The sequence below is a fragment of the Anopheles maculipalpis genome, chromosome 2RL, assembly GCF_943734695.1.
Source record: "Anopheles maculipalpis chromosome 2RL, idAnoMacuDA_375_x, whole genome shotgun sequence".
In the NCBI taxonomy this organism is placed as follows: Eukaryota; Metazoa; Arthropoda; class Insecta; order Diptera; family Culicidae; genus Anopheles; species Anopheles maculipalpis.
In genome coordinates, this window is record NC_064871.1 from 20,480,957 (window position 1) to 20,507,702 (window position 26,746).

At 43.4% G+C, this 26,746-nt stretch overlaps 4 protein-coding genes across 7 annotated transcripts in view; 2 read left to right on the forward strand and 2 right to left on the reverse strand.

Annotated features, from left to right (window-relative positions):
- LOC126559328 (complexin) overlaps positions 1 to 26,746 on the reverse strand; it is a 553,464-nt gene that overhangs the window by 263,751 nt on the left and 262,967 nt on the right. Inside the window, exon 5 of one of the 4 annotated variants that reach the window (XM_050215469.1) lies at positions 16,328 to 16,337. The exons of the other annotated variants lie outside the window; for them this stretch is intronic. The gene's annotated coding sequence lies outside the window, so the exon portion shown is untranslated. Of the gene's footprint in view, positions 1 to 16,327; positions 16,338 to 26,746 lie in introns of those variants that run through there. 4 annotated transcript variants of the gene reach the window in all.
- LOC126556746 (attractin) overlaps positions 1 to 26,746 on the forward strand; it is a 317,924-nt gene that overhangs the window by 142,300 nt on the left and 148,878 nt on the right. The window lies entirely within an intron of this gene.
- On the reverse strand, positions 900 to 25,100 carry LOC126556877 (oxysterol-binding protein-related protein 8). Its single transcript, XM_050212422.1, has 9 exons — positions 24,940 to 25,100; positions 19,654 to 19,761; positions 7,576 to 7,631; positions 4,640 to 4,780; positions 4,011 to 4,467; positions 3,103 to 3,624; positions 2,834 to 2,979; positions 1,390 to 2,738; positions 900 to 1,309 (listed from the first exon to the last, which is right to left on the reverse strand). The coding sequence occupies exons 1-9, from the start codon at positions 25,088 to 25,090 to the stop codon at positions 985 to 987; spliced, it is 3,255 nt and encodes a 1,084-aa protein (XP_050068379.1). The 5' UTR covers positions 25,091 to 25,100; the 3' UTR covers positions 900 to 984.
- Positions 14,658 to 26,746, forward strand: part of LOC126557182 (ATP-dependent RNA helicase SUV3 homolog, mitochondrial) — a 304,903-nt gene continuing 292,814 nt past the window's right edge. Inside the window, exon 1 of the mRNA XM_050212866.1 lies at positions 14,658 to 14,663. The gene's annotated coding sequence lies outside the window, so the exon portion shown is untranslated. The remainder of the gene's footprint in view (positions 14,664 to 26,746) is intronic.

Consider the following 26,746-nt stretch of genomic DNA (forward strand, 5'->3'; position numbering starts at 1 on the left):
ATTTAAACCTACTGGCAAATAATTAATATAAGTAAACTGCACATCGCGCCTCTGCAGCTTCCGTAAAGCCGAAACGACGAACGCGAATGATACGAGAAAAAGGAGATATAATAATTATAGGTTAGCTGATGCGAAAGCAAACGAGAAGTAAAAGGTATATATTGCATGTATATCAACTATATCAACAATTTGGCCAAAAAACACTCTAATCCGATGACTACTTTAAAGTATACTGTTGGGTTGTTATTTTTTTCCCGAGATTACATCGTTTCTAGAAACCATTCGTTATTTGAAAACATTTTTACTTTACGTTCCTGTTGGTTGCAGATCAATTTTTGTTAAGCTCTTCATATTTTTGTTTTTATATTCAACACTTAAACCATACTGCAAAACGCGTGTGCCTGTGTGTGTTTTTAAGTTGTTTAAACTTTAATTTAAGCTGACCCGACGAAAACGTGAAGAGCCGCCAGAGGGCTCTGCCGTACGGCAACTGTGTCTTCGCTAACTGCCACCGGCTAACAAAGCTTTAATGGAATGTTACCGTTTAGCCATGTAGAGATGCCATCGGTGCTAGGGAGGGAAACCTTTTTTGGAAAGATGTGCCTATATGTCTCGAATGAAAGCTACAGCAGCGTAAAGCTTTTCTTTGCTCCTTGCGCTCGTGTAGAGATTTTACAAAAGTTTTCCATTTGTATGAAGCTTATAGTTAATATTGAAGTCGATATCTAAACTTGTAACAGGGATATAAATTTGTGTATGCAACGTTCTATCGAGGGGTGATGGAGGCGCCTGGTATATGGTGAGGGAAGAGATGATACCCTTGGATGTCGCGTTTTGGATAGAAAGCTTTCTCCCGAATTCTAGCTACAGAGCACAACAGTGTCCGTAGATCGGTCGTCCGATTAATGTGTATAAAAGAGTATCAAATAGCGTAATCTAACATGTATCTTGCGTATCGTTACCATGAAGCCGAATATCATATGTTTAATTGCTTGCTGTACCTTCGCCACCATTATCACCGCCACCTCCGGCATCAGCATCCTTGCTGCCTCCTGGTGGTGTAATTGCCGTGGCAAACGAACGCTTTATGAGAAACCATGAAACTAACAACTGTAGCAAGAACCCTATAACAACAAATACCACCGTCTTAACGTTAAGCGACGAAAGTATTGCCAACGGACCATCCGCATTAAACTGCTGCCTTCGCGGCGGTGCCCAATGTATTTTGTCCATGTCCAGCTGCAGTTTAACAAGCTTCTTGGAGTGTTCCTCCAACTTTTTGTTGATGTCGTCCAGCGTTTGCATGATTCTGCAATAGAAAGAGAATTTAAAAAAAATGGAGTGTAAAAATTTAAACAAACAAATTGACTCGCAACGTCATTTTTATACCTTGTGCTAGAAAGTACGGTGTCATGGTCGTTCGAATGACTAGAGTCCGAATTCGGATCGTTCAGATCCGGTGTCGATGTGTTGGAAGATATTTTCCGTGACTTTATTGCTCCCGAGCGATTTTTGCGTAGCGAGCCACGCGAATCTACCTGCAGTATGTTAAGCGGATCCGTACTCACGACCGAAGCCGTACGCACCATCGGTGCCTGATGTCGCGTTTTCGTTTGAATCCGATAATTGCTCTCATACTGACGCAGATCGTTCCTTGGATCCCAGGGGCGCAAATCAGCAAACTTATAGTGCCACTGACCGGTAACAAAATCTTGCTGAAACAGCAACGGTATCCACTCGGTACAGGTAGCCTTCCGTTCTTTCGCCGAGATGCGTTGCGCTTCTTCCAGGGCCGTCTTTTCCTCCGTTGCTCCTACCTGATCGTCCCGATGAATGGCAGCAGATACGTGTTGCCACAATCGTTCCGATTCGTTCATTCCCTGCGATTCCATCGGTACGGTAAACCTTTTAAGTCGCCGTCCTCGTATATCCGGCGTAGGATTGAACAGAACCGTTTCCTCGTTCGTGCGCGAATCTTTTATCCGTATCTCACTATCCCAATGACCGTTGATGGAGGCCATCGTTTCCTTGCCCAGCTTGAGCTTGCCTACGACGAGATTCGTGTACTCGTTACCACCGAGGAACGGTTTCAGCTTAAACTCCAGCTCCGTCTTGTAGCCCGTGTTTTCACATTCGATCGACACTTTGCCACCCAACTCCATCGAAAGCGTCCCCATTAGGATGCCCTTGCAGTGCGCGTACGGCACTGTTAGTGTGTAGCATTCACCGCGAGGTAACAACGTCAACGTGGCGACACCCTCCAGGATGGCCGATGTACTATTGCCATAGAATTTGGACTTGGCCAAAATGCTACAGCTGATACAAAATCCATCCTGCCGGTTCGTTACGTAGAACACGGATACCGGTGGATGATGTGACACCTGTTCGGCGATATAGAATGTCCTGCTGCCGTTCTCATGCTGCCAGTAACACCGGAACGTTTCACCCAGAATCGGATTGTAAGGTTTTTTCAAACCCTTCGGTTTCTTGTAGAATCCGGACAAGTACCACTGGACGACCGTTTTCATGCGCGTGAATGGATCGTCTTCAAGCACAGCCTTCGAAAGTATATCGGCATGGTAGTACGAGTCGGCCAGTTTGTCCAAAAAGGAGCGAGGTTCCAGTATGAACGTCGGTAATACCACCTTGCTAAGGTCCATCCCGGGACGCACCTGTTTCACCAAGAACCAAATCAAACTTTTATGCTCTTCCGGCAGCTCTTCCACTTGTTCGCCAGCCTAAAAAACGAGATGAAGAAAAATTTGATTGCCAGTTTGAAGATGCAGCAGCACTCTTAAGAGCAAAAAGTTTTAAATCTTTAATCCTCACTTACCGCACCAAATTCTTCCTCGGGCGAGTGAACGTAAGGAGTTTCCGGGAATTCTTCCACATCCATGCCTTCCCCCAAATCCGACTCAGAATCCGATTCGCCTGCAGATACCATCGTACCTTGATCCAGCTGGCTGTCGATGTCGAGATCTAAACCAATCGGAGATAAAAAAAAACCATTCCATTAGGATTACCCCGTCAAACAAAAACATCCAGTCCAGAATCTTGCTAGACACGGGGTTTAAGATAACTAAAACTGAACACCGTTCCCACATTGATCGTCAGAGATGCGTATAGTGATGCCATGGTGGTGACCTTTGGAGAAATCTGCCGGCGAACTACGGCGCCGTAACTTCTCCGACCCATTAACCGCCATTAGTTTGCCGGCGTCGGACGATTCCGGCACAATGCTGCTTCCGACCTGATACGAATTACGTCGCTTTCCGCCTGCCATCAGCATCGCACCGTCATCCTCATTCTTAAACACTTCCTCGTATTCTTCGTCATCTCCATCGCCGCCGGCCGGTGAAACCGTGCCAGAGGACGATGGCATGCGGCGACGCAGGGGACCACCGATGTCAACCGACCGGCAGCGGAAAAATTCCGGTGAATCTCGCAGATAGCGCTCCCAGTGGGCGACCGCCAGGTAGAGCTGCTGAAAGATCGGTGTCGGCGAGGGGCAAGCGCTACGGGGTAAGGATTTTTCTATCGGTTCTACGCGCAAGTTTTTCTTCTCCGGTGGGGATGGTGGAAGATACTTTAGCAGATAGCTTAAATGTTCTTTCAGGCGCGGAGCTACAGGACCCAGATGGTAAGAGTCAGAGTCGAGTGAGAAAGACAGTGATGGTTCAAGAATGCCTCAAACAAAGTCCATACATACAAGGGATCGAAAGGATGTTTAATTCCGTGAGGGATAAAGGGCGAACAGACCAATATTGGAGCAACAGAAAGACGACGGAGCAGCAATAGTACACACATGACAGGGGGGCATTAATATACAAACACGCAATACAAGGTGACATATATAAATACAATGCACGGGGGACAAATGAAGTACGTGATTTAAAAGAAAACGGGATACAACAGAGAGAAAAGAACCATCCATTAGTAAAGGGCACACATATCAAACGAAAATAATAATTCAGCGTGTTCATAGCGGTTTCTTGTCTGCATATCCTTACCATGCTCATCGAAGTGTTTCTCATAATCCGCCTCCGACCACTGCGTTTCGTGTGTGGTGCTCGTTGCTCCTTCGCTAAGGTTCGTGTCAATGTTCGGCACGGAACGCACCAACAATGCCGAACAGCGCAACGATAGTTCCAACGCGTCCATCCAACATTTACCGGCGGCCTGGCTCGGGGCGCGAAAGATTAAGTAGGACGTAGGAAGCGGCTGCACCACCGCGCCCATCGTTTCCTTGTCCGGACCGCGCGGTGCCCAGATTGTCTGATCCAGTGGGTGGAACAATTTAAAGCAGAATCCATCCTTTTTGCTTGGCCGCTCGATTACCTGGCAGGACGTGAGCAGTACAGTGCCGACCCAATGGCTGCTTTTCGTTTTCGGGCTTTTGTAGATGAACAGCAGGCCCGGTTTAAGCACGCACCACAGCTTTGTCCATGATTTCAGTGTCCCTCGAATCTGCAACATAAGCACAATGGGAGTGTGTTTAGAATAAAATATTCAAATACCTACAGCCACAGCTGGCATCGTCGAACGGCCTTGAACCTCACACAAAATGGGCGGCAAAGACCGGTCGAGTTCAAAGGAGTGCAACCTGCTGGAAGTAGAAGTTTATTACTATGCTTCTCACCTTCAACCAATCTGCCAGCACAATGACGGCCGGGTCCTGCAGAGAGTTGAGTAACTCCGATGCTACCCGCTTCTTTTCACGTCGGTAGTTCTTTCGCTGTGCTTTGTACGACTCCTTCCGATTGAGTTTGGCAGAATCGTTCTGGAATGTTGGAAAGCAAAAGGAGAAAAAGGTGGACATTAGGCATTTGTATGATTAATAGACGATGCTCATTCGTTCTCCAGTGCTACTTCTTTCGACGGCTATAAAACACTGCTTTATTGGATCATTTCGGACCCGAGGAAATCACCTTCACAGGACTAACCATGCTATAGACTTCCAATGTCCAATAGTTGGATCTTATTCATACAGAACTATGCTTACACAGTCCAGAACTACCTATTATACTCTGCCCCACTTCTAATTCAAACATCGATGACTTTATCGCTTCCCACCATCGCCGTCAATACCAGACATCCATAAACATTTCCAACTCTTTATTTAGAAATGTTTATTAAGGTCATGTAAACAGACAGTGCCCAAGATTAAGCAAAATGGTTGTTGGTAGATCACATTTCCCACTACCCATGATAAACCTTACCATGGCTTCATCTTATGTGGCAAGCTAAAGAAGGAAGACTTTACTTAGGTGAAAGGTAAAAGTAAAGGATCTTTTTCGCACCTTCTACCAAGGCCACCTACTCCAAACGTCGCACTTAAGGTGTTGTGCCGGACTTTACACACCAGAAAGCACAAGAGCGCTTCGGTTCAGGTTCATCCTTCCGGCGTATGTTATTCAAACAATGGCGCCCACTTCCTTTACACCGACTAACTAATGAAGGTCTCCGAGTGCTCACACTGCACACCTACAACTGTGTAAACGGTAAACCGTACCGTCTGATGTAACACACAGCAAAGGGAACCATTACTTCCAATTACACACCCCTCTCCCTCTGTCGTTCACACCTTCACCATCCTCTTTCCGTGGTGGAGAAATCCGTCCGGGTGACAATCGACAAGGTGTGTGATACACACAACAACGGCGTAAGAATGTATCGATTTTCCGTCCCTCTCAGCAAGGAGACCAACAAAAAGCAGTTCTGTTCTGATATGCCTTATAAGACACCAGGGGCTTATATGCATATCACCGCGTGTCTAGCGATTCTCGCAGGTTACGAGGAAGCACGGTCAACGCTTTGTGAGTGATGTTTATGCTTTAATTTCATTACTCCTTTGAGTATTTCAATCAAGAACCACCGTTGGCACCGTTGGTAGACATCGTTAGGTACCATTAAAGTGCTGGATAAAGCCGAACATTCCTTCCATGCACACCGGACGCAATGTTTGATGAACATTTCTGATAACTTTAAGCTATATATACGGACTGCTGGTGTAGGGACTTGATCATCGCACCATTCTCATGGTCTAGTCTGATGGAAATAACAAAAAAAAACACCATAAATCCATACCACCATCAAGTCATGCAGACGACGATGGAGGAAGCTCATGAGTCAAGCAAAAAGTGAAAATAACACTACCGGCTATAGAGCCACGGCAATCAAATCATTTTCGCAACCCGGTTCCCGGCAACCGTCGCTTTCCTCCGCACCGGAAGAACACGACCACTGCATCGACGGATTGGCAAGGCATCGTGTGGACGGCTAGCCCTTCCCCCGTAAGGAGCGATGTGCGTGCCGATACTCCATAAATTACGGGCAACGACAGCGATTATATGAAAGAGTTTCCTCGCTCCGTTTTATTGGAGCTTTCATTTTTGCGCAAAAATGATATCATTTACCTTGCGTGAGGAGTACGTATACATACAATGCAGGACGACGACGGATGATTCATCCTGTCGGGCGTTCCCTTCCCCCTGCACTGCCACCCACCGTATAAGGCCCGTTGGTGAAAAAGGACTACATCCGCAGGAAAAACACAGACCGAGTAAACACAAGACCCGTGAGTCGCTGGAATGACATCGGGTTAGCAGATTAGCTTACCCATACCGTCCGACGGTTGCATAACTTTAGGCGGCTCAGATCTGAACGGAACTGGCAACGGAACAGCACGCTCTTTCGCTCGTGTTTTCATATCAGCACACGCAAATCAAATTGCTCAAAGCTCCGCAAGGAAATGTTAATTGCTACCGCTTCATTAGCAAATGGTGTATTCCCGCAGCTGTTTATGCTTTGCGACACACTCATTTCCTTTAAATTCCTTCATTAGGCAAAAAGCTGCTGCTGCTCGATGAACAATGCTGCTTATTTTTATGGCGTTAAATAAATGAAATGGAAATGTGGAGTGTCGTCGCTTCTTTATATCTTGCACATTGCCGATTATTTCAAAATTTAATTAATGTAAAACACACTGACTGACACTGAAAAGTTTTTTTTAATGGTAAAAAAAAACAATAAAACTTTGCTCGGACTTTTTTTAAATACTGCTTCGAAAATCCTATTAATATTTCAAACGTTTCTGAATGAAGAACAAGTGTGAATGACGGATCAATCGATTCCACGGTTCCGGATATCGTTCCTTTTCTATTCATTATTCATCCGTACAAGAGCAATTAAAATTTACTCACGCCGAAGCTTCGTGCAACGGATTTTTAAATTCAATTAAAAACTAGTTTTCTTTTCCGATACTGCTGCAACTGTAGGTTTCTGTTTTCCTTACCATACCTTCTAATCATATTTAAAGCTTCCCTTCCATAATGTACCACAAAACTGCGTTAAAGCATTGAGTATCTGAGTCATGACCATTCTTCATTTTGATAGTTTATATTTAATTCTTCACAAATTATTATTCAACAAAACCTTTAACGAATCCTGGAAGTGTTTAGGAGAGTGTTTTGTAACGAACTCAACACACTCCAAATTACACAACTTTTCGCAAAAAAAAAATGTCATGCTTTTATGAACGATTATTTATTCATTTCCACACACACGCACACTCACCTTGTCTGGGAATCCTGACTCGATCTTGGGGCTGTTGTCGTTCCATCCCGTGATTCCTAGAAAGAATTTCATAATTGATACAGTCTGCCTCTAGATGTATGTCTTGCTGTTGATGGTTGTTGTTATGGCGCAGACATGGCGCCGGTGAGGTTGTTGTCGTTACTGCTGCTGTTATTGCCGCGTCTTCAATGGGAGTTGTTTTAAGGAGCGCTAGTAGCCGGTCTGTTTAATTGTCTTTTGAAACTTTGTATTTATTTCCTTTTTTTTACTGATATCTACTTCTACAAAGGCACAATCACACACACACACAAACACGATGCAAACGAGAAATGGTGACAGCAGCAGTTGCCGAAAATCATACAAATTAAACAGATTATTTGCTGATCCCACCTCACTTAGTCATGCTACAAAATGCACCAAACCACTAGTTCAACGTCATGCTCACATCTTGTGGCTGTGTGCTCCGCGTGTATGTACGATATTGCACAACTAGACCCGGGCTACGATATTAGCCCGGGCTTTAGTAAGCAATCAAGCTACGACGCAGCAAACTACAGACTAACTAGCAAACACACAATGTTGTTGATGATGATGGTTCGACGGGCTTGTGAAATCAGAATCATTTACACACTAGCTACTAATTAGATGTCTACCATCATACCCGGTACGTTTTCTTCATGTCAAAGAGGTACTGAGTACGCAAAATAAACTGACAAAATGTTCAATCACTAAACACGCTATTCAAGCACACGCAAGCACGCACAGAAAACAGTTCAGATAACACAACAACTAAAACACCAAATCTACATCTAAATGTGCATTTATCACACTTTGTCTTAAGCGGGGCGTCGAACAAGCTACGAGGTTATTATCAGCTTCCGTCCATCAGGGTTTTACCATCCATTGCTATCCGGTACGCTCGTACGACGATGTTAACTCGTGGCATTTGTTGCCTCTAGCATAAACAATCAAACTATCGCGCGATAGTGAGAAACCCGGGCCGATCAACACATTGGATCCATGTAAGCTCACCACCAACTGGTTAATTGGTTATTTACAGCGATGAGCAATCGGAAGAGCACATCAGTGGGGTTAGGCACACAACTTCATTCATCCATTGCTGTTGATCAACCGGCACTGGCAAGGAACTGTTGTCTCAACCCAGCCAGAAGCTTCTTCGCGGTATAGTTGATGGAACAATCGCCTTTATCCCTCTATTCTATTTCATACTGTGTGCGGAAATTAAACTGCGCACTAAAGATGCATCCACGTACAAATCCGGGGAAGAAAATCCCGTCATTCGGAAGAGAGAAATAAACTAAACTGATAAACAAACAACGCCCTCGCGCATTGCCAGATGGACAACAAACAGCCCCTTCATCGCACGGTCGCACATGATCGCGCTTTGCCCGGGGGGGGAGGGCCCTTTGGTCACACGTTTAACATTCTTCTCGCGTACGAAATAGCGCTCACAGTGCAAGGGTGGTTCTTAAAATTCTTCACGATCACATTTTCACATTTTTCTACTGTTTCTTTGCGATTCGGCGTCAACCGAGTGACGCAAGATTTTTATTTACACCATCAACCACCTCAACCAACTACTCCTGCTTGGTTTACGATAAGTTGATCGTACGGCGCTTTGAGTGACCGTTGCGCGTTCGTATGTGACGACTGTTCGCACGCGCGATCGTAACGCGATCAAGCAAATGGTAAAATGGTCTTCAAGATCACTGACGATCCAAGAGCCAAACGATCGTCTCGTGGAATTATAAGATCAGGGGTAGGGGCACACCGATGCTCACAAGACACGCACGCTGTCAAACGGAAACTGCCCGCCCATCGAAACGGTTGCAAGCGGACTAAGAGCCAACACACGAACCGGACCACGCGTCGGCCCTACGACGCTCGGGCGGTGGACACGGAAACTGTCGTGCTGTTCACCACCACTATACTAACGCTACCACTACTGCACACTACTAGCCCAACGGCGGCCACTGAAACGGAAGGGTGTGATATCGATGCGCTCCGATACGTGGCTGTGTTTGATGCGCGCACACACACAAAAGCAGTATATGACAACACGAAGCTCGACCCTGACCGCAAGCCGAGCGCAGTCCACACGACGGAAGCACTGTTTCGCCGGTTTCGAAACTACAATTTCGGCTGCACGCCACCGCGCTCAACTGGCCACGGAGTCCCGCGGCATAAGCGACCCAGGCCCCGCTTGCACCGCTAGCGACTTGCCTACTAATCGACTACTAATTACCATATGACCCTCAAATCCACGCTCCGACGCTTTCACGATTCACCCGCTTTCGCGCACCGGTTTCGCCTTTCGCTAAAGGGCAGCGCGGTGCAGCAACGGGGCGGGCTAATGGTGGGTGGGGTTTGGAAGAAATAAAATAGCCATGAATATTGCATCGCGCATTATCAGCAGCACAGTAAGTGGAGTAAATTGTACATTAACAGTTAATGGCGAGGTTGGATGGTCAAGGGTTTACCAGCAGTAAAGCACCTTTTTCAGTTTCTGCGGTATCAAAACAGCAGGAAAAAAAACATATGTAGAAATGTTTTTTGTTGTCTTATCACGTAAGATCAATCGATATTCTATCGGCACGAGCGGCATAAACGAACGTTAGTATTATAGAGTCGATGGATGGCCCATGCCGATAGCTTGCAGGATGAAACATTAAATCTGGCAGAATTCGAGCAGTCCAGTCTATCAATCACTCTAGTAAGTTGGTTGAACTAACTTGAGCTGGTAGATTACTTCCGGCAACATATAATGGACTCTTAATCATCGATAATATTTTGTAAAGTCCACAGAAAGAAAGTATGGCTTAAAAATTTAATTAAAATTTTCAAACTTGTATCAGAAATCCCAGGCCCACTGACACTTGTTAACTTATACGACTGTTTAGAGTGTAAACACACTTTCGCTCCCGTTTTTTTTTTCAAACCATCAAAAACATCGAGAAAACCGTGTGAAACCATTCGAAACGTTACAATGAATGGTTTTGTGTATAATGTGATGTTTATAAACCGCATAAGGCCCAACAAAACTCGTTATAACTTTCAGCTGTTGAGCTGTATGCGAAGGAAGTGATTGAAAATTAAAATAAAAAGATAAACAACTTTTAAACAGAACGGACAAGGGGCCATGGTCGAAATAATTTAGATGAAAGAAGCTAAATTAAAACCACAACTCAACGGATATGAAGCATCGTACCCTTAAGTTCATTTTTACAGAAAAATCTTCATTAAATATTTTTTACACAGCGAACTAAGAATATCACTGCCATTTTTTTACAATATCTCCGAAACATATGAACCGTTATTTCTATAGGTGTTATCTATATTAAACCTTTGTGAACCATTTACATTTAAGCCGAAATATTCGTAAAAAAGTAATACTAGGACATTTTAAATGTTTTCGAGAGTATAGAGCTCAATTACTCCCAGTATTCCGGACAATGACGATACAGAGCTTGCCAAAATTGTCCAATTCGAGATTATTGTATTATGTAAAAAAATCTATCGATCTGTTGACAATATCTTAGAAAATTACGACTCAATTTTTCTTTTAAGTTTAAATTGCTATTTTAATCTATTTTAAACATTTTAGTTTGTTTGTTTGCTGTGTTTATAAATGCGATGAAAAACAGGTTGTCTACAGGTTGTCTAAGGGATACAGAACACAGGTTGTCTAAGGGTACACAGATTGCTCTGGCAATTCATAACCTTCAAGTCTCTGAGTAAAAACTAGACTTAAGTCAGAGTTGAGAATTTTTCTGCTGGTAAACGTAAAACCCATGCAAAACACAGCGTGATCGATTAAGGCTACGTCTCACTTTTAGATGACATCCTTCAACTTCCGCATCTTTTACCGTCCTTCTAGGCTTACTGACCCCTGGCCATCAAAAGGCTTACTGAACTTGCAGAATAATGTAGTTGTATAATTCGTCCTCACTACGGTCTTGATGGGATTTGAGCCTCGGTCCTGCCATGTCGTTGTCGGCTGTACCACCGAGCCATAGGCAATAACGGCTCACAAGGCAGGCCCCATCAATGTTACAGCTCGTATTAAAATCAAGTTCTTCACTGAAATCACACCGGCGAGGTTGTTAATGATCAGCACCATAAAAGACTTCTTTTTAGCCGATTCGATTTTGTATATTTTTTTTTAAATTCAACGCAACAAGCAAACTAAAATGTTTCAAATAGATTAAAATAGCAATTTAAACTTAAAAGAAAATTGATTCGTAAATTTCTAAGATATTGTATATAGATCGATCAATTTTTTTACATAATACAATAATCTCGAATCTACTAGAACTGCCCTTTCTGCATTCATTGACATGATTTTACCCTTAGCTGGGAACCTGCCTACTAGCAGAAGGTCTGGATGGGATTCTACACCCGTTCCTGCCATGTAAAATATCGCCGTTGTTCCTGAGCCTTAAAGAACCACGTAAAGCAAGTATCTTTGTTTCTTACCGTGTGCACAATAACGTGAAACCAACTAACAGAAAATAATACATCCCACCCTTAACCCTTCCCAAGCTAAATGTCATAGGTGCGCGGGGGGTGGTGAACGTCCACGGTGATTACACTGCACTATCGTCTACTTCTCAATCACAAAATGACAGCCTATCTCTTGCTAAACACTACCGTACCGGAGACACACATCTGGCAAGCTAACACACTACCCTGGCACACCATGAAGCCTTCACCTCACCCACATCGCACGCAAAGTCACCATCGTCATCATCACCATCATCATCGCCATCATACAATTACGCGTCCTAGGTGCAGTAAGGTGTCGCTTTCAATACGGAGCTGATGTGTGAAACTGCAGAACGGGTGTGTGGATGTTGAACAGATCCCTACGAGTGAAGCGATTCAGCAGACAGATAGTAGAGATTGAATGTAAAAGCGAAAGAGACAGAGAGAGAGCGTCACAGAGTGATAGGCTAAGTACTAGGGCGTGCAAGGTGTACCACGTGCCGGCATCGCACAGTGTAAAGATAGTTATAGTAGGAGACAGGTTAAACTTAACGTACCGTACACGGCAGTACGACTCGAACTTAAGCAGCGCCAATTGTAGTATCGATGAATTAGGCCTAATAAAGGAGGGAAGGGAACGAAACAAGATCAGGAACAACCAAAATCACTGCAATAGACAATCACAAACACACACACACACACAAAACATACCCCCTACAAACCGACAGTTGGAACATAAATGTACACATGTTGGATTGTTAGCGGACAGTTCCCACGCATCTTCCGTCACGATCAAACCTCCCCACGGATCGATAGCCATCATACTGGCGATATGAGAGGCTAAGCTTTTGAACGATTTACCAATGTCGTACAGATCCAACAGCTGGATGTGATATGCTTATTCCCATCGATGGTACTGATAATAGTGCACTTGTTCGTTAAATAAAGGTGCTGCCCATAAAATACAGGGAAGGAAGGAGTTGTGAAACATTAACACCCGGCGCCGCTCCGTTTCAATTAGCACATTCAATCGGAGGTCACAAAATGGTAGTGCCAGATAGGACACTGTGTGGGAAAGAGAACATTTGTAAAATGGTGATTGAATGAAATGTAATTTATCAGAAAGTGGATGCAACAGCAATAGAGCAAAGACTTGTTAAACAAACTGTTTCTTTTCAATAATCCGTAGTGTTATTGAAATTCCCTAGGCATCCGTAAGCCTAGAAAGTGATTCCCGTGTGTCTTAATCCAACCAACACTTATCGATACCGGTCATACCTATCGCAAACCGGCCTCAATAAACGATAATTGACGTGCTGCAAGCGAAAATGTGTACCTTCCAGTGTAACTACACTCGAAGGCACATGATTAACGCTTCATACAAGAGTAAAGCTAAAGCTAGACGATTCTTGCAGCTATTCAGGTGCCATGTTTCATGCAACGATACTTCAAAAATGAACGATGTATAAGATCCCATCCTTATGCAAAGAACAAGCTTAGCAAAACCTCGTGGAGATTCCTCTTCAACCGTTTCGAGGCGGTATAAACGATACAGATAACAAAAAAAAAACCCCCCGCCAGTTAAGCACAGTACCTGCATTATTGAAGAGTTCATTTTGCTTCATCAGGGAGCCCTATTTATTAACGCTCTAGTTCCAGTATGTCTTTGCCGGCGGGAGTTTTTCATGGCCATCCTTTAAACTTGCGCCCGATAGGATGCTTAGAGCCTGCTCTGGAGAAAGGCCGTTCTCTAGAGGGGGTTTTTAAAGGGGGTTTGGAGGAAAGGAAAAGAGTATGTACACAAGATGCATTCATTCGTATTTCTGACGAGAATTGCGTGGCATAGTGTTCAACTCGACCTAGCCGTATATCCAGTAGGAACACAACCGTATTCCAGATTTCACACCACAAAGAAGCAAATAGTTCTATTATAATGCTATTGAACGAGTGATAATACATAATAAAGTCAATAATATTTAAGAAACATATTATTCCAGAACGACCGATAGTCACGCAAAGAGCATATCATATCAAAATGTTCCCAGAACATGTAGTAGCCAAGCGGACTCGGAACGAAACTAATTTCCCTAATGGGAACTGCATACTAAGTTGCCCAGGCTAATATAGCCTGGACAGCCAGGACACAGTTACCGCCACCGGTACTATCAATTCATTAAAAAATTCACGCTCCATCACGCTCCATCACGCTTCCCCACATCCCTCTTCCATTATCTGCTGAAGGACTTCAGGCGCAATTTTCCTCGTTAGCGATGGCTAGGTTCGCACCCCGGGAACGATTTAAATATTTGAATACATTTAAATTATTCAGTCACGCTACACGCCCTGCCACACTGGACGGTGCGCCATGGACAAAGCGTAGAGAAAGTCTTTCGTACCGGTTCGATTACGTATCGTACATGTCATTGAGGGTTCTACGTGCAAGGATGATACATCCTTTGTGTAATAAAACGCTTCCACTTTCTTACCAACACCGAGACTGGCCAAAGCGTGATAAGGCGGTGAAGAATAAACTTACCTTACCCTTTTTTGTTCGCCTGTGCAATCGCTGCACTGCGGCACAAGTGGACAAGTTTACCTTTATTTGCATTAGTGATTTGCTTGTTTAAGTAGACACTTTGCAAGTTTGTCTTGCACACTGTCACGAGCGAGAAAAAGATTTCAAGCGATAACGAGTGAAAACTCTACCTAAACGGTACAACTTTTCTTCTTAGAACATGAACGTTTTATGGCGACTGGTGGATGAGTGAAGTACTATCACTAAACTTTATGCAATATTGCGCGAGAAGTTGAAGTCTCTACACCATGTCCGAGAAAGTTTGTTGGTGGTTAAAACAATAAAATCCAAAAATTCATAAAATCTACTTTCAAGCCGCATCAAAAGATTGTTCCTATTCTTCAAAGCAATCTCAAGATTCATCTCCTTCGCCTACAACTAGCGGGCCAAAAAACCAGACGGTTTCAAGCGGTCAAAAGTTTTCTCATACTTTTCCCATTCCTCTCGCAAGGAAAGCGATTCTTTGATGCCGGTTGCATCTTTACGCGCTAGAAAAACAAACCAAATCCAGCCATTCAATGGAAGTATTTTTAGGCTCAAGGCATATCTGCGTCATAGCGCAGAGTCAGAGCAGAGCTCTAACTAGCAATGGTTCGAGGATATGCTAATAAGAAAGAACCTTTTCTTTATCACTTCGATTAAAATTTAACCACATATTGGGACTTTATCAAAATATGACTACGATAAGGAGCTGTCTGATGATAGATAGACGATAACCGTATCAAACAAAACCACTCACAACCACTCACAAATCACAGAGTACCGATATATCTAATCTGATCAATGTTATATGTCCACCTGTCACACCTTATCAATCGTTGATTTCCAATTGCTTCGACAGGCGCATGATAAGGTGCTCGTGATTTTTACAGCCGATTGGCCGACTCTTCCAATCGTGACCACTCTCGTCATGTAATAAAAATCGCCAAATGGTAGCGCTACTTGAGTCATGAATGGAAAAATTACTGTCCAGTTCAATCATCAATCAATCAATAAATCATCCTACCGGCTATTGAACTTTGAACGGCGAAAAAAATATTCAAAATCTGCGAAAAAAATTTACGCATACAAAACGTGGATCAATCAACTGCTCGCAGATTCTCGGCCTTATCGGCACAATTTTGTTTGAACAGGACCCTGCTTAAGAACATAACCGCAGTAAAAGCCGAGCACCACCAACAAGGAACAATAAATCAAGTTTGCTTTTGAAAGATCCCCTTCGGGGTGGTTTTATCGACGGTTCTTGTAAGGCACGACGACCAGGAACGCCCATCTACTACAGAGAGCAACGATAGGCGCCCCAAGCCACAATCATTTCTCCGCGGGCGAGGGAACACAGTAGCCTCCGTTGATTAGAGCGAAGATCTTATCGTTGTTCTTCAACGACACAGTAAAAGAAACTGGGAAAAAAGTAACATAATGATGATGATGATGAAGAAAAGTGCTTACAGAAGCACTATCTAGAGTCTAGTGCGGCGTTGGACATGACGACCTCAAGCTTCGGAAGCTCTTCAAACGATTCGAACGTTGACCAATTTCAAGTGAGTTGGCCAATCAACGGTAAAAAAAAAACGATGGAATACGTTCCGTTCGTACTGTAGCAAACGTTTCGTAACGAAAATGGGTTCGATCCACGCGACTGATCATCACCACAACGGTAGGTCGCTAGTTCACGGTACGGGAACGGAGAGCCAATCTAAAAGGAAGAAGATAACACACACCTGTGGACCTGGGTACCGTTTAAAGTGTGCCAAGAACGGTTACACTTTGGCGTACACCAAAGCGGAAGCGTCGTAAAAGTGTGCCCAAGTTTTATTTCTTCATTACGGTTGATACGCTTCTGGTGGCTTGTTTAACGGAATGATAGATTCATAACCGTCAGCACAGTAGCACCCGAGAAGACAAGATCAAAGTGAGGATTTTGTGGGTTCATTGCTCAATTTATAGTTGCGTTTTTTGCTTAACTGATGCTAAGCTTAAGTTTATAGTTTCCTTAGGAGGTTTTGTTGAAAAACGATTCAGCCTTCGGGTATACAAAAATTGCGTGCAAAAAACACTTTTTCCAAGCTGGATTTTAATGGGCTACATTCTGGACGTTTACCAAGAACTAAACCTTGGTAAATTGCGAACGTCCACCGTCGTCTACACGTTCCGGTCATAATTCAACCAGAGCACGGTTGAATAACGTGTACCAACCTAAGGGGACCGGGTTGTACTTGACTTTAAGGCTCTTAAAGAGACGCCCATCGGTGCTACAGGGGGGGACGATGATAAATAGAGCACCCCAATAATGACGAACGTCAACCCACACAATCATGACGTCATGATAACGACCACCACCACCACCCCGTGGGCTTCAACGGCCATTTTCTAGAGCGAGTGTGACATATGGTACGAAGTTCTCTAGAAGACGTCAGAAACAAACCTCTATTTAGGTGGCCTTTCGTTGCAAAAAAAAGCAACATTCATTCTGCTCTACTGTTCCACCGTCTACTCTGCAGCGCAACTTGAGCTCTCCATTTCTCTTACATAATGCCGGCTAAATACACGCACCGAGACGCTTGTCGCTAGGGTTCCTCCCGGCAGGTTTCTGCATTATCATTATTCTTATTATTTCTTTCCATAAACTAACACAACCCGCCGCCCTCCGTACCACATACACACACGCACAGGCATTGCGTGGAGGGGGTAAAGGGGAGGGTTAGTTACGAATTGCCTCCATCGATATGACGCAAACTGGCGAGTCGTAGGGCTTATGCGTTTCTTTTTTTTTCGTATGCAGCTTTACCACTTTGCACCAACTCCTTTGCCGCAAGTGACATCGAACGATAAAAGCCGTCCTATGCTGTCCTGTAGTTAACCTTACCCTAACGCGAGCGGGCCAGCGCCAGCTCACCCGGCGGTCGATAGTAATTTGGAAATTGTTTATGTCTTTAGCACAGCCACAGTAAAGGTTGAGCTGGGGCAAAATATATGCAAACAGCGTAGCTCGCAAACAACTTTTATCCAACGCATCTTGCGGCATTCGACCAGCGTTTCAAATAAACAAATGCCCTAATGCCACTAACATGGCGAGCAGCTGTTTGAAATTTCTTTTGCAAAATTATTTCGCAGTTTTTAGACGCATTATAAAGGTTTCCCCTTGTAATTTAGCCATTGAAGGAAAGCATAGGATCAAAAGAAAAAAACAAAGAACTCCCGTGATCCCGTGCACAAAGAACGATTCAATTAACACTGATATAATGTGATAAGCGAAACAACTTTAACCTCAATCATTCTCAACTGCCGCAACCCATGGATGCACAACACTGGAGCGCAAACCCTCACGCACACAGAACCTGCCAAAGCAACACAATTTCAACATCAAACAGCAGGAAAACGAAGGCACCACGCAAATGGTGCAAATTCATCCGCAAGACTTTTAAAAATGAAATTAAGAACATTACCACGCCCGAATAAACGCCGGCTCTGGGGTACGGGGACGGATCATCATTTCACCGTAATTAAACAGAACTTGCTACGTTTTTCGCACTTGCTTGATTTTCAGCTCCTTCGCCAGCATGAACGGCACATGGCACATACCAGAGGAAGCTAAGCTTGCAGACACGAAAAGAAAGCTCCCCGACTCTTCGAGGGCACAGAAGCGAATGGGAAGATTGTGTGAACCATTCGCCCATTTAGCATAATCGCTCGTTAGCTTCGGTGTTTTAGGGAGGTTTTTGTTTTTTGTTCATTTTGAAATATTATTTTTCTTATCTTGTTTCTGCGAAATTCAAGAAAACATTACGAGTGTAAAACAATTTACACTTGCACTGTGCCGTGAAGGATGCGCTTAAATGTGGCTATTTAAGCCACACACACATACAGGTTATTGGCACAGGCAAGGAGAACTGTTAATTGTTAACGGAACTAGAAAAGCTATAGATCGAAGTACATGAAACAGTTGCAGTAAGAGGACGTTCGAGCAAAGAGTAATTTACAAAAGGAAACACTCTTGTAAATCTGTCTTTTTTACAGTTTATTCTGATTTACAACAAAACATGATTTTAACATCATCTTTCAATGAATCACTAAAGCTAAAATGACCTTCTAGGGGTCATGCCGCCATTTACTGGCTTAAGAGGCTTGTTGATACCACATTATTGAATAATCAGTCCTCTCTAAGGAGGAACGATCCGGATGGGATTTGAAGCTCGGCGCTGCCTTGTGAAGACCTGCCCCGCTTTCGCCTCTGCCACCGGACCTTACCTTTTAGGCGAGATGCCTTTGCTTATTGTTTATTTATTGGACAAACATATGTTTAATGAAAGTATCGTCTCAATGTTTTTCTCTTTTTGCTATTTATTTTAATACAAACCACATGTTTAATGATTTTAAAAAGCATAACAATAAAACTGTAAATATCTCAGAAAATAAAGTTGACAATGCATATGAAAAAATAAACACTTAAATAAACTTATGGATACATTTACAGAAATAGTGCTACAACTACACAATGAATGATTAGTCGAGTGAGACAGCATAGTGATATGAAATATGTTCCCTATGAGGATTATGATAAGAGTAATCTGAAATACTACACAAAACTATAAGTTACAACATTAAATGCCAACATTCGATGAATGATTTTATATATGTAAACATAAAACGACAAAATGGACACACATGAAAGATAAAACTGAGCATAAAACACAACACACACACATACATTTGGAAAAATTTAACCAAAACACCAAACATACACCACACCAATGGTAGCAAACAGTTGAAAACAAATAGTACAACAAACGAGCGTCTTCCGAGCGTCGGCCATAAACCGCACAGAGCAAACACTAATACAGAGCAGAGCAAAAACCACACCACAACAAATCCCGGGATCAGGGCAGGAAGTATAAAGCAGCAGCAGCAGCAGCATATACGGTTTTGGCGTGTTAGTACTTTGGTATCTCGCAGCAGGACTTATCGGAAGGGAAAGGTAAAACATTCGTTCAATTCACCTGGCGAGGACGGTCCCGGACTGGGGCCGGCACTGTCGTTCGATGGAAGCTTGGGCAGAAGCATCTGCAGCGAGGTACGGCGATTTTTCTTCTCCTCGGTCTTGACGTCTGTGGCGAACGATAGCAAAAATCGGTACGTGTATAACGATAGATCGAACACCGGAACACCGGCACGCGACGATGTGGCGTAAAGAAAAGGGGGAAAAAAAAGAAAACAAAAAGATGAAACCAAAACATAAGACCAATGGTGAGTAAAGTATATATAAATATATAAATATATCCATGTAGCTACGGATATGGGGTGCACAGATGTCTTAAGTGACGACAGTAAATGGAACAAATGGAAAAGAGTGCGAAAACGCTATAAATAACAAACCTAATTCGGAAAGGAAGAACATTTATTTTAAAAAAGAGGTAATGATGAACATATGGTAGGATATTTGTTCAGTCAGGGCCCGAAACAGGACTCTATTTTTAACGACCATTTCTAATACATTACATTACAATAATAAAAAAATCAACTTTTGGTAGGTTGAAGGTTGAATGTTTCAAACAATTAGTGGATTATTGCAAGTTTCTTTGGGAACTTAATGTAGTGAATTTTCTTACTACGGGTAGTCCTCCGGATAGTCCTTACTACGGGGGGACTACCCGAATGGGATTGATACCCCGGTCCTGGCCTGGAAAACCTGACGCCGCTATCATCTACACCAGAGGGCCGTCCCAATGTAGTTAATCATAAAGTGAACTACTGGATTCAGTTAAGAGAAATTTACATCTTAGCTATGGAAATTTATAGTCAATTCATAGGCAATTTATGCCATCCAAAAGTTTGTTGACTTTAGCACGCCCTATAATTCACAATTGAACGGGTTTAACGAAATAATTGAAAAAGCTGTTTTCATCACTGCTTCTTCTAACCAGAGCTGATTGCAAAATTGCATTCTCGTTTTGCCATTGTGGGGAAATTCCCCGCAATGAATGCAAAATTCCACTATCCATTTTACAATACTTCCTTTTAAACTTGCTGTAGTTTTTCTTCTACGGATAAGATCTTCTCTAACTCCACTTTAACACGCAACGAACCTCTAGGAAAAACACCACCATCCAGCTTTTTTTTTTTTGTTGTCTTCAGCAATCCCATCCGTGCGTCATCCCAATTGTTTTCTCGCAACAAAAAAGCAGTGAAATCAAGTACATTTCTCGGGGCACTAATTAGCGTGCCTGGTGTCATTTCGCGACTCCGTTGACAGTCCCCAGCTTCTCCCCTCGCACGGTACAAACCATATCCTTTTTTTTCCTTTTGTTGGCAAACCTAGACGGGCTCCAGATATACAAATGGTTGGTGTTTCCCTTAGTTTATCATTAGCAAACGGACAGTGTTTGCTAACAAAAGTTAGCAGAGAGAGAGGGAGAGAGATGCATGACAGGGAGCGACGATGGGACGTACCGGTGGACAGACAGTGGAAAACAATTTGAATTCGTGAATAATAAATCTTGAAAATAACAAAAACACACGTCAAAACCTGGCGGACGGCAACGCTGCGGTTAGGATTGTTAGACCAAACGAATTGCGAAGCGCACAACGAAAACGTTCGGTATGGCACGTTCGGGGTGCAATAAATGCGGTTATAGCTTGCAGGCCTAGCGATGTTAGAAGCTGCACTGCAATAACACGATCGTCGTAAAGTTCGACCCGTAAAATATGTCTCCCTTACAGTACTGGAACCTAATGTAACGATCCCAAAGCAGCGTATGGTTGTGTGACTCGTGGTAGTAGCTTAAAATATAACAAGAGCCACATGAATCACTCTCGTGGTGAGCAAAGAAAAAGTAATAAATTGCAACATCAGCTGGAACAAGCTTGCAAGCCCTCCCTGCGTTGTGATTTACAATTTTCCCAACACAACAAAAACACGAACAGTGAAATCGATCAAACTCACAATCCCGTCTCCGGTGTCAGCGCATACGTTTCCTCTTTCGGTCCAGCGAGTGTGTCAGAGAATCAGGATGTTGTGGAAAACGGAAAAGCTGGCCGACCATACAATCGCAACGAAACAAAACGAACCTTCTTCACACCCCTAAGACCGGACAGGCTCGACAGTAACATCGGCACGGTGGGCATGAAGTGCCGCAAAATGAATGAAAACAACAGCAACAACAAAAAAAGTTTTTATACATAAACAGAAGCAAACAAATCTAACAGCTAGGACAACCGCACGACGGCGCCAAAGTGTCACGACGGTGGACAGTGCAAAATTGTCTCTTGACACGCGATTGAACCTTTCTGCCCCACTACACACCCAACCACGGGGTTGGCCTTCCGGGCAGCTATGAAAACGATTGTGATTGTTGCAAATTGAACTCAGCCCCATGATGGGAACGCTTAGAGTCAAGCTTGCCTGGGGATAAGTGATGTTCGAAGAGATTTTTTTGTAGTTAAAAAGTCTACTGGTTACTTCAAACTTTCTGCGGTGTAGTTCGCCGCGTTCGAAGGACTTTATCGTAAGCGCGAGGGCAAATGGAACAGTTTCACGCAATCTGATTTTAAAGGCAGGTGAGAATGTTTCGTTCATTATCAAGTGAACAATAAAATTTTCTTTGGAAAGGAAAAATGATGATCCTATTTTACTAGCAATGGGGGCTAAGGATGACTTAAAAACGTTATTTTTTTTAGAATTTACATGACAAAAACCTGTCGTGACGGTCGAAGCTGGGACTGTACCGTACCTTTATAGTCCAAGTACTCACATACACTTCTGAGACATGGACCCTGTCCAAAACAGACGAAGCCCTCTTAGGCTCCGATGGACGACCCAGCTCAGAAAGTCCTTTTAGGCCGTCCACACGGAAGGATGGGTTGGAATCATCCGCCATCAAGGCTGGGAAAACGGATTGGCGGACGACCGCGCGGGACCGTAAGCGGTTCTGGTTTCTGCTGCGGCAGGCCAACAGCGCAAAGCGGTTGTAGCGCCTGATAAGTAAGTAAGTAACAATTCTGCCACTGCTTTCCAGACAAAGTGAATGGAACAAATTAGGCACCGCAATAAGCTTTCTGGAGTAAGATAACTTCCCAGCAAAAAAACCAAAAACTTGATTCGTTCGCATTGAAAAAAATGATCAAACTTCAGCATTCTTAGATATACCTTGTGTCTTAACTACATCTCAAACTATACATCGTGTTTATGTTAGGTTGGTCTTATGTAGTTGGAGATCATAAGACACCCCTATTGACAAAGTTGGCAGATTAGGGACTTACTATGACCACCTTTCAGCGCAAAATAGGTTAGAGCATCCATCCATATGTTGAAGAACCAAATTTTTCATAGACTCTATACAGCCTCATGAAATGCCGTGAGACCTGGTGACACGACAGTGTAGTAAGAATTCTTCTTCTCCTCTCTTTGGCTTAACGACCATAGCTTACTGAACATGTTGATAGCAGAACTTGTTGGATGGTAAATGGTCCTGCCATTTGAAGATCTGCGCCGCTTTCTATTCTACCAATGCCCTAACGGCCTAGTAGTTAGTCTTGCGCACAGAAAATGTGTCTGAATCCGGGCCGGATTCAGTCCCCAGAACCGTTTCCTAAGTTGAAGAATATTCTGGAGCTTTGTTCTAAAAAATTCCCAGTCAAAACCAGAACAGTTTTTAAGTGAAAGTTTTGCTGAATAAACCTCGTTTGGCCTTCCTTTTCTGGTGGTTATGATTGTCAAAGGAGATGATCAACTCATCGATAAGGCCTCAAGAAGTTTGTAAAGTTGGATTTTTAAAGAATTTTTAGGCATAAATTCATTACCAATCCTAAATTAGTGCATTTTGATACTACATACATTATTGGATTTACTGTTATACATCTCATGAATGGACGGGTAAACATCCATCGCAGAGATCCTATTTTTCAATTCGTTTTAACTATTGAAAGAACTTTGCAGAGCAAAAATCTAGCTAAATGAGGTGTGCAACTACTGAGGTGAGGTAATACTATTCGATAAAAAGAGCATTAATGCTATGGACATCTGAGCCAATAACATCAGACATAACCTACATGTTAAAGTTTGCCTGTAAATAAGATAAGGCCTTCGTTTTGAAGAGCAGCGATGTTTATGCTATAGAAAACTTTTAAAAACACGCGTGAATCATGCAATCCACTTCACCGACCACGGTCCTTATTCCAACCGACGAGCAGTGATGGGAATCACCACATAAAATATAACAGCTGGAATGACTAACACAGCCTATCGTAAGATAATTTTAATCATTTTTCTCATATATTATCAGTAACTAGTTTCAGACAAGTTTTCGTAATATGCAAGGGACAGCCGGTAGGCGATGGAAAGACCGAAGACCACGCAAGTCAGCTAAAAATGCAGACAAAATCATCCATCGCAAATCAAAAACCAACATTCTTCAAAATTTCAAAGTTTTACAAAGCACCACTTTCAAGAAATCAATATTTACTGCAAGTTAGTATTAGTTCCAATTGGACACCCGCTCCGTCATCATCTTTTACATTTTTTTGTTCTATTTAAGAAGGTTCCAAAATGGCGATTGAAAATTTTACAAAACCTGCGGTACATTAAAGCTAAATAAACCTTTTCAGCGCTGGCAGCATCAATATATCAAAAATATATACTCACAAATGACGTTTCAATGTTAAATAGTGTTTAAATAATGGAATGGAAAATAATTTTCAATTCAGTTCAGAATAAATCCAGTGGCACAACAATGTGCATCGAATCTACCAACTTATCGCATTGTAAAAATAAAGTAGCATAAAGAATGAAACTAAAAAAGGAGCAAAATTCAACACACACCAAAACAAAGAAACAACGTCTCTGAAACACGATCATTCGCTGCCCATTGTAATGTGACCTTTCATTTTAAATTATAAAATAAAAACTGTGAACTGTGTAAAACTCAAATTCTACTCCATGCTCATTAAATGCGTTTGCCCTCAATCGGGAGAGGGGGTTTGTTTAAACAATCACACACACACACACCGTAAAAAAGCAAACAAAAAAAGGGGAAAACGAATCGAAAACGAGCCAAACCAATGCCGGAAAAGCTGATAATGGGTCAGTGGACAGACAGGGGTAATGCAGTAGAAAAATAGCTTATAAAATATGTCGCATCGGTACCGGTAGCACCAGACAAAAAGCAACAAAAAATAGGCCAAAATAAGGAGTCCCCCCCCCCCCCCCTCCCTGGCCAGATCTGGGAAACAAAATGCGCTTAAATCAAAGGGTAAAACACAGTGAACACGCGGTGGTGTGGACAGCTTACCGAGAAATTTTCCACCACCCGAGTTCGGTGGTGTGGACGCCTGGTGCGAACTTCCGAAGGCAGGTGCCGAATCCGGTCTGGTACCGGCATTGATCGGCGTGGACACCGCGCTTACGGAAGCGGATGGTCCGTGGCTGTTGCTGGCACTCATTGTACGGTGTGGTGGTAGTTCGTTTGGTCTGTGTTCTGCACACGCGGCTCGATTCTCGGAACTGGGAACACTTTTCACAATAGTGGAGGATGCTGGAGCATACGGACCAATGCGGAGTGACGATGATGCGTATCGTGAATGTACGTGGTCTGGGTGTGTATGCGCGTGTGTGTGTTTGCTTAATACGATAACAATAATTTATTGATCGCTCTTTTGCTCCACTTTTGATGAGTTGCAGACTTTATTCTGCACGTTGGACACTCGCGCGACACATTTCGCAATGGAACACTTGCATTTGGGCCAGTGGGCTTCCTCGGCGGTATAGCACACGCATTAAAATTCACACTCACAGTGGATGGACACGCGAGATCAGACAGCACTGCTGGTACGAAGCAATCGCACACCGTATAACCACTACACTACTCCACACCATTGGAGCGATATTTGCACAATGGATAAAATATTCCCCAAGCACAACGGTTCGGACCTGTCGTCGTACGCGGCGAAGCTCCAGAACCGAACGCAGACTCCCCTTAACGCGGCGCGAGATAAATCGAGCGCGAGAGTCCGGCGTGTATGCGTGCTGGCAGCACACTGCGAGAGAGCGAACGAGAGAGTGAGCAAGAGTGTGTGTGCACACTAAACTACTCAGAGATGATGTAATCTCGGGGTGGCAGCAGGCCACGGATACTGTGATGCACTTCCGACCGTTGTACACTACGTTGCGTTCGTCGCTACCTCACTACCGCTCACCGTATATCCTTGCTTTTTAGCACCAAACACACAAACAACACGTCACTTCCTTTGTGCTTCCGAAGCTTATTGCGACATTCGGACACTAACAAACTTTACGCGAAAGCACACGGGCAGAAATTACGCACTACAAAAATATTACATGACACACAAACACATCTGTTTGCAGTGATTGAATTCCAGTAGGAAAAGGAGGATGCTGCTTACGTTACGCTTTCTTCAAACAACACCCCGAGAGGTTCACGACTAACACCACCGAGAGTATAATACCTTTTTAATTATTCACCTTACATCACGAACGAAGCACACGACACAAAAACAATTTCTACAACCCTCGGATGATGAGATTACTTTTTAACAAGCGAGATAAATGAGATAAAAAGTGAGATTCGAAAGGCTCCGTGTGTTTCCCGTGCCGGTGCCGGGTGGCGCGTTGTGCTGAAAGAAAAGCAACAAAAAAAAACAAAGAAAATGAGACATTTTTTTACAACCGGATGCTGCGAAAAGGTACAACAATCAAAGAAACCACAGCACAGCAATATGAAACACGAGATGGCAAACCGTGATATAGGAGTCAAATGGGCAAAATTGCTTCCGATTATCTCAATTCTTGTTGCTGCTGGTTTGCATTTTTTTTTTTCAAGAATCCTTCCCACTCCAACCCCTTTTTGCACCCCTTTTTTGCAGGGGATTGGGGATGTTTAATTTTGTGACACTTCGCACCAGACAGACGGGTACGCGAATTCGCATGTATGTGTGTGTGTCCCGTAGCCGTATTTATATCCTCAGTCCCACATTCCTTTCCACCTGCACATCTTCCACCAACTGCTGTACGGGGTGGATTATGAACGAAATGGTCGTAATTGGATTATCGTGTGTGTAGGTTTTCCTATCCAGTTTTTC

Excerpts from the sequence above, each read along its gene's own strand:
- LOC126556877 (XM_050212422.1), bottom strand. The coding sequence starts at position 25,090 with ATGAGTGCCAGCAACAGCCACGGACCATCCGCTTCCGTAAGCGCGGTG. Across the intron at positions 7,632-19,653 it reads TCCGGGACCGTCCTCGCCAG|GAATCACGGGATGGAACGAC; the intron begins GTGAATTGAACG and ends AATTCTTTCTAG. Across the intron at positions 1,310-1,389 it reads ACCGTACTTTCTAGCACAAG|AATCATGCAAACGCTGGACG; the intron begins GTATAAAAATGA and ends TTTCTATTGCAG.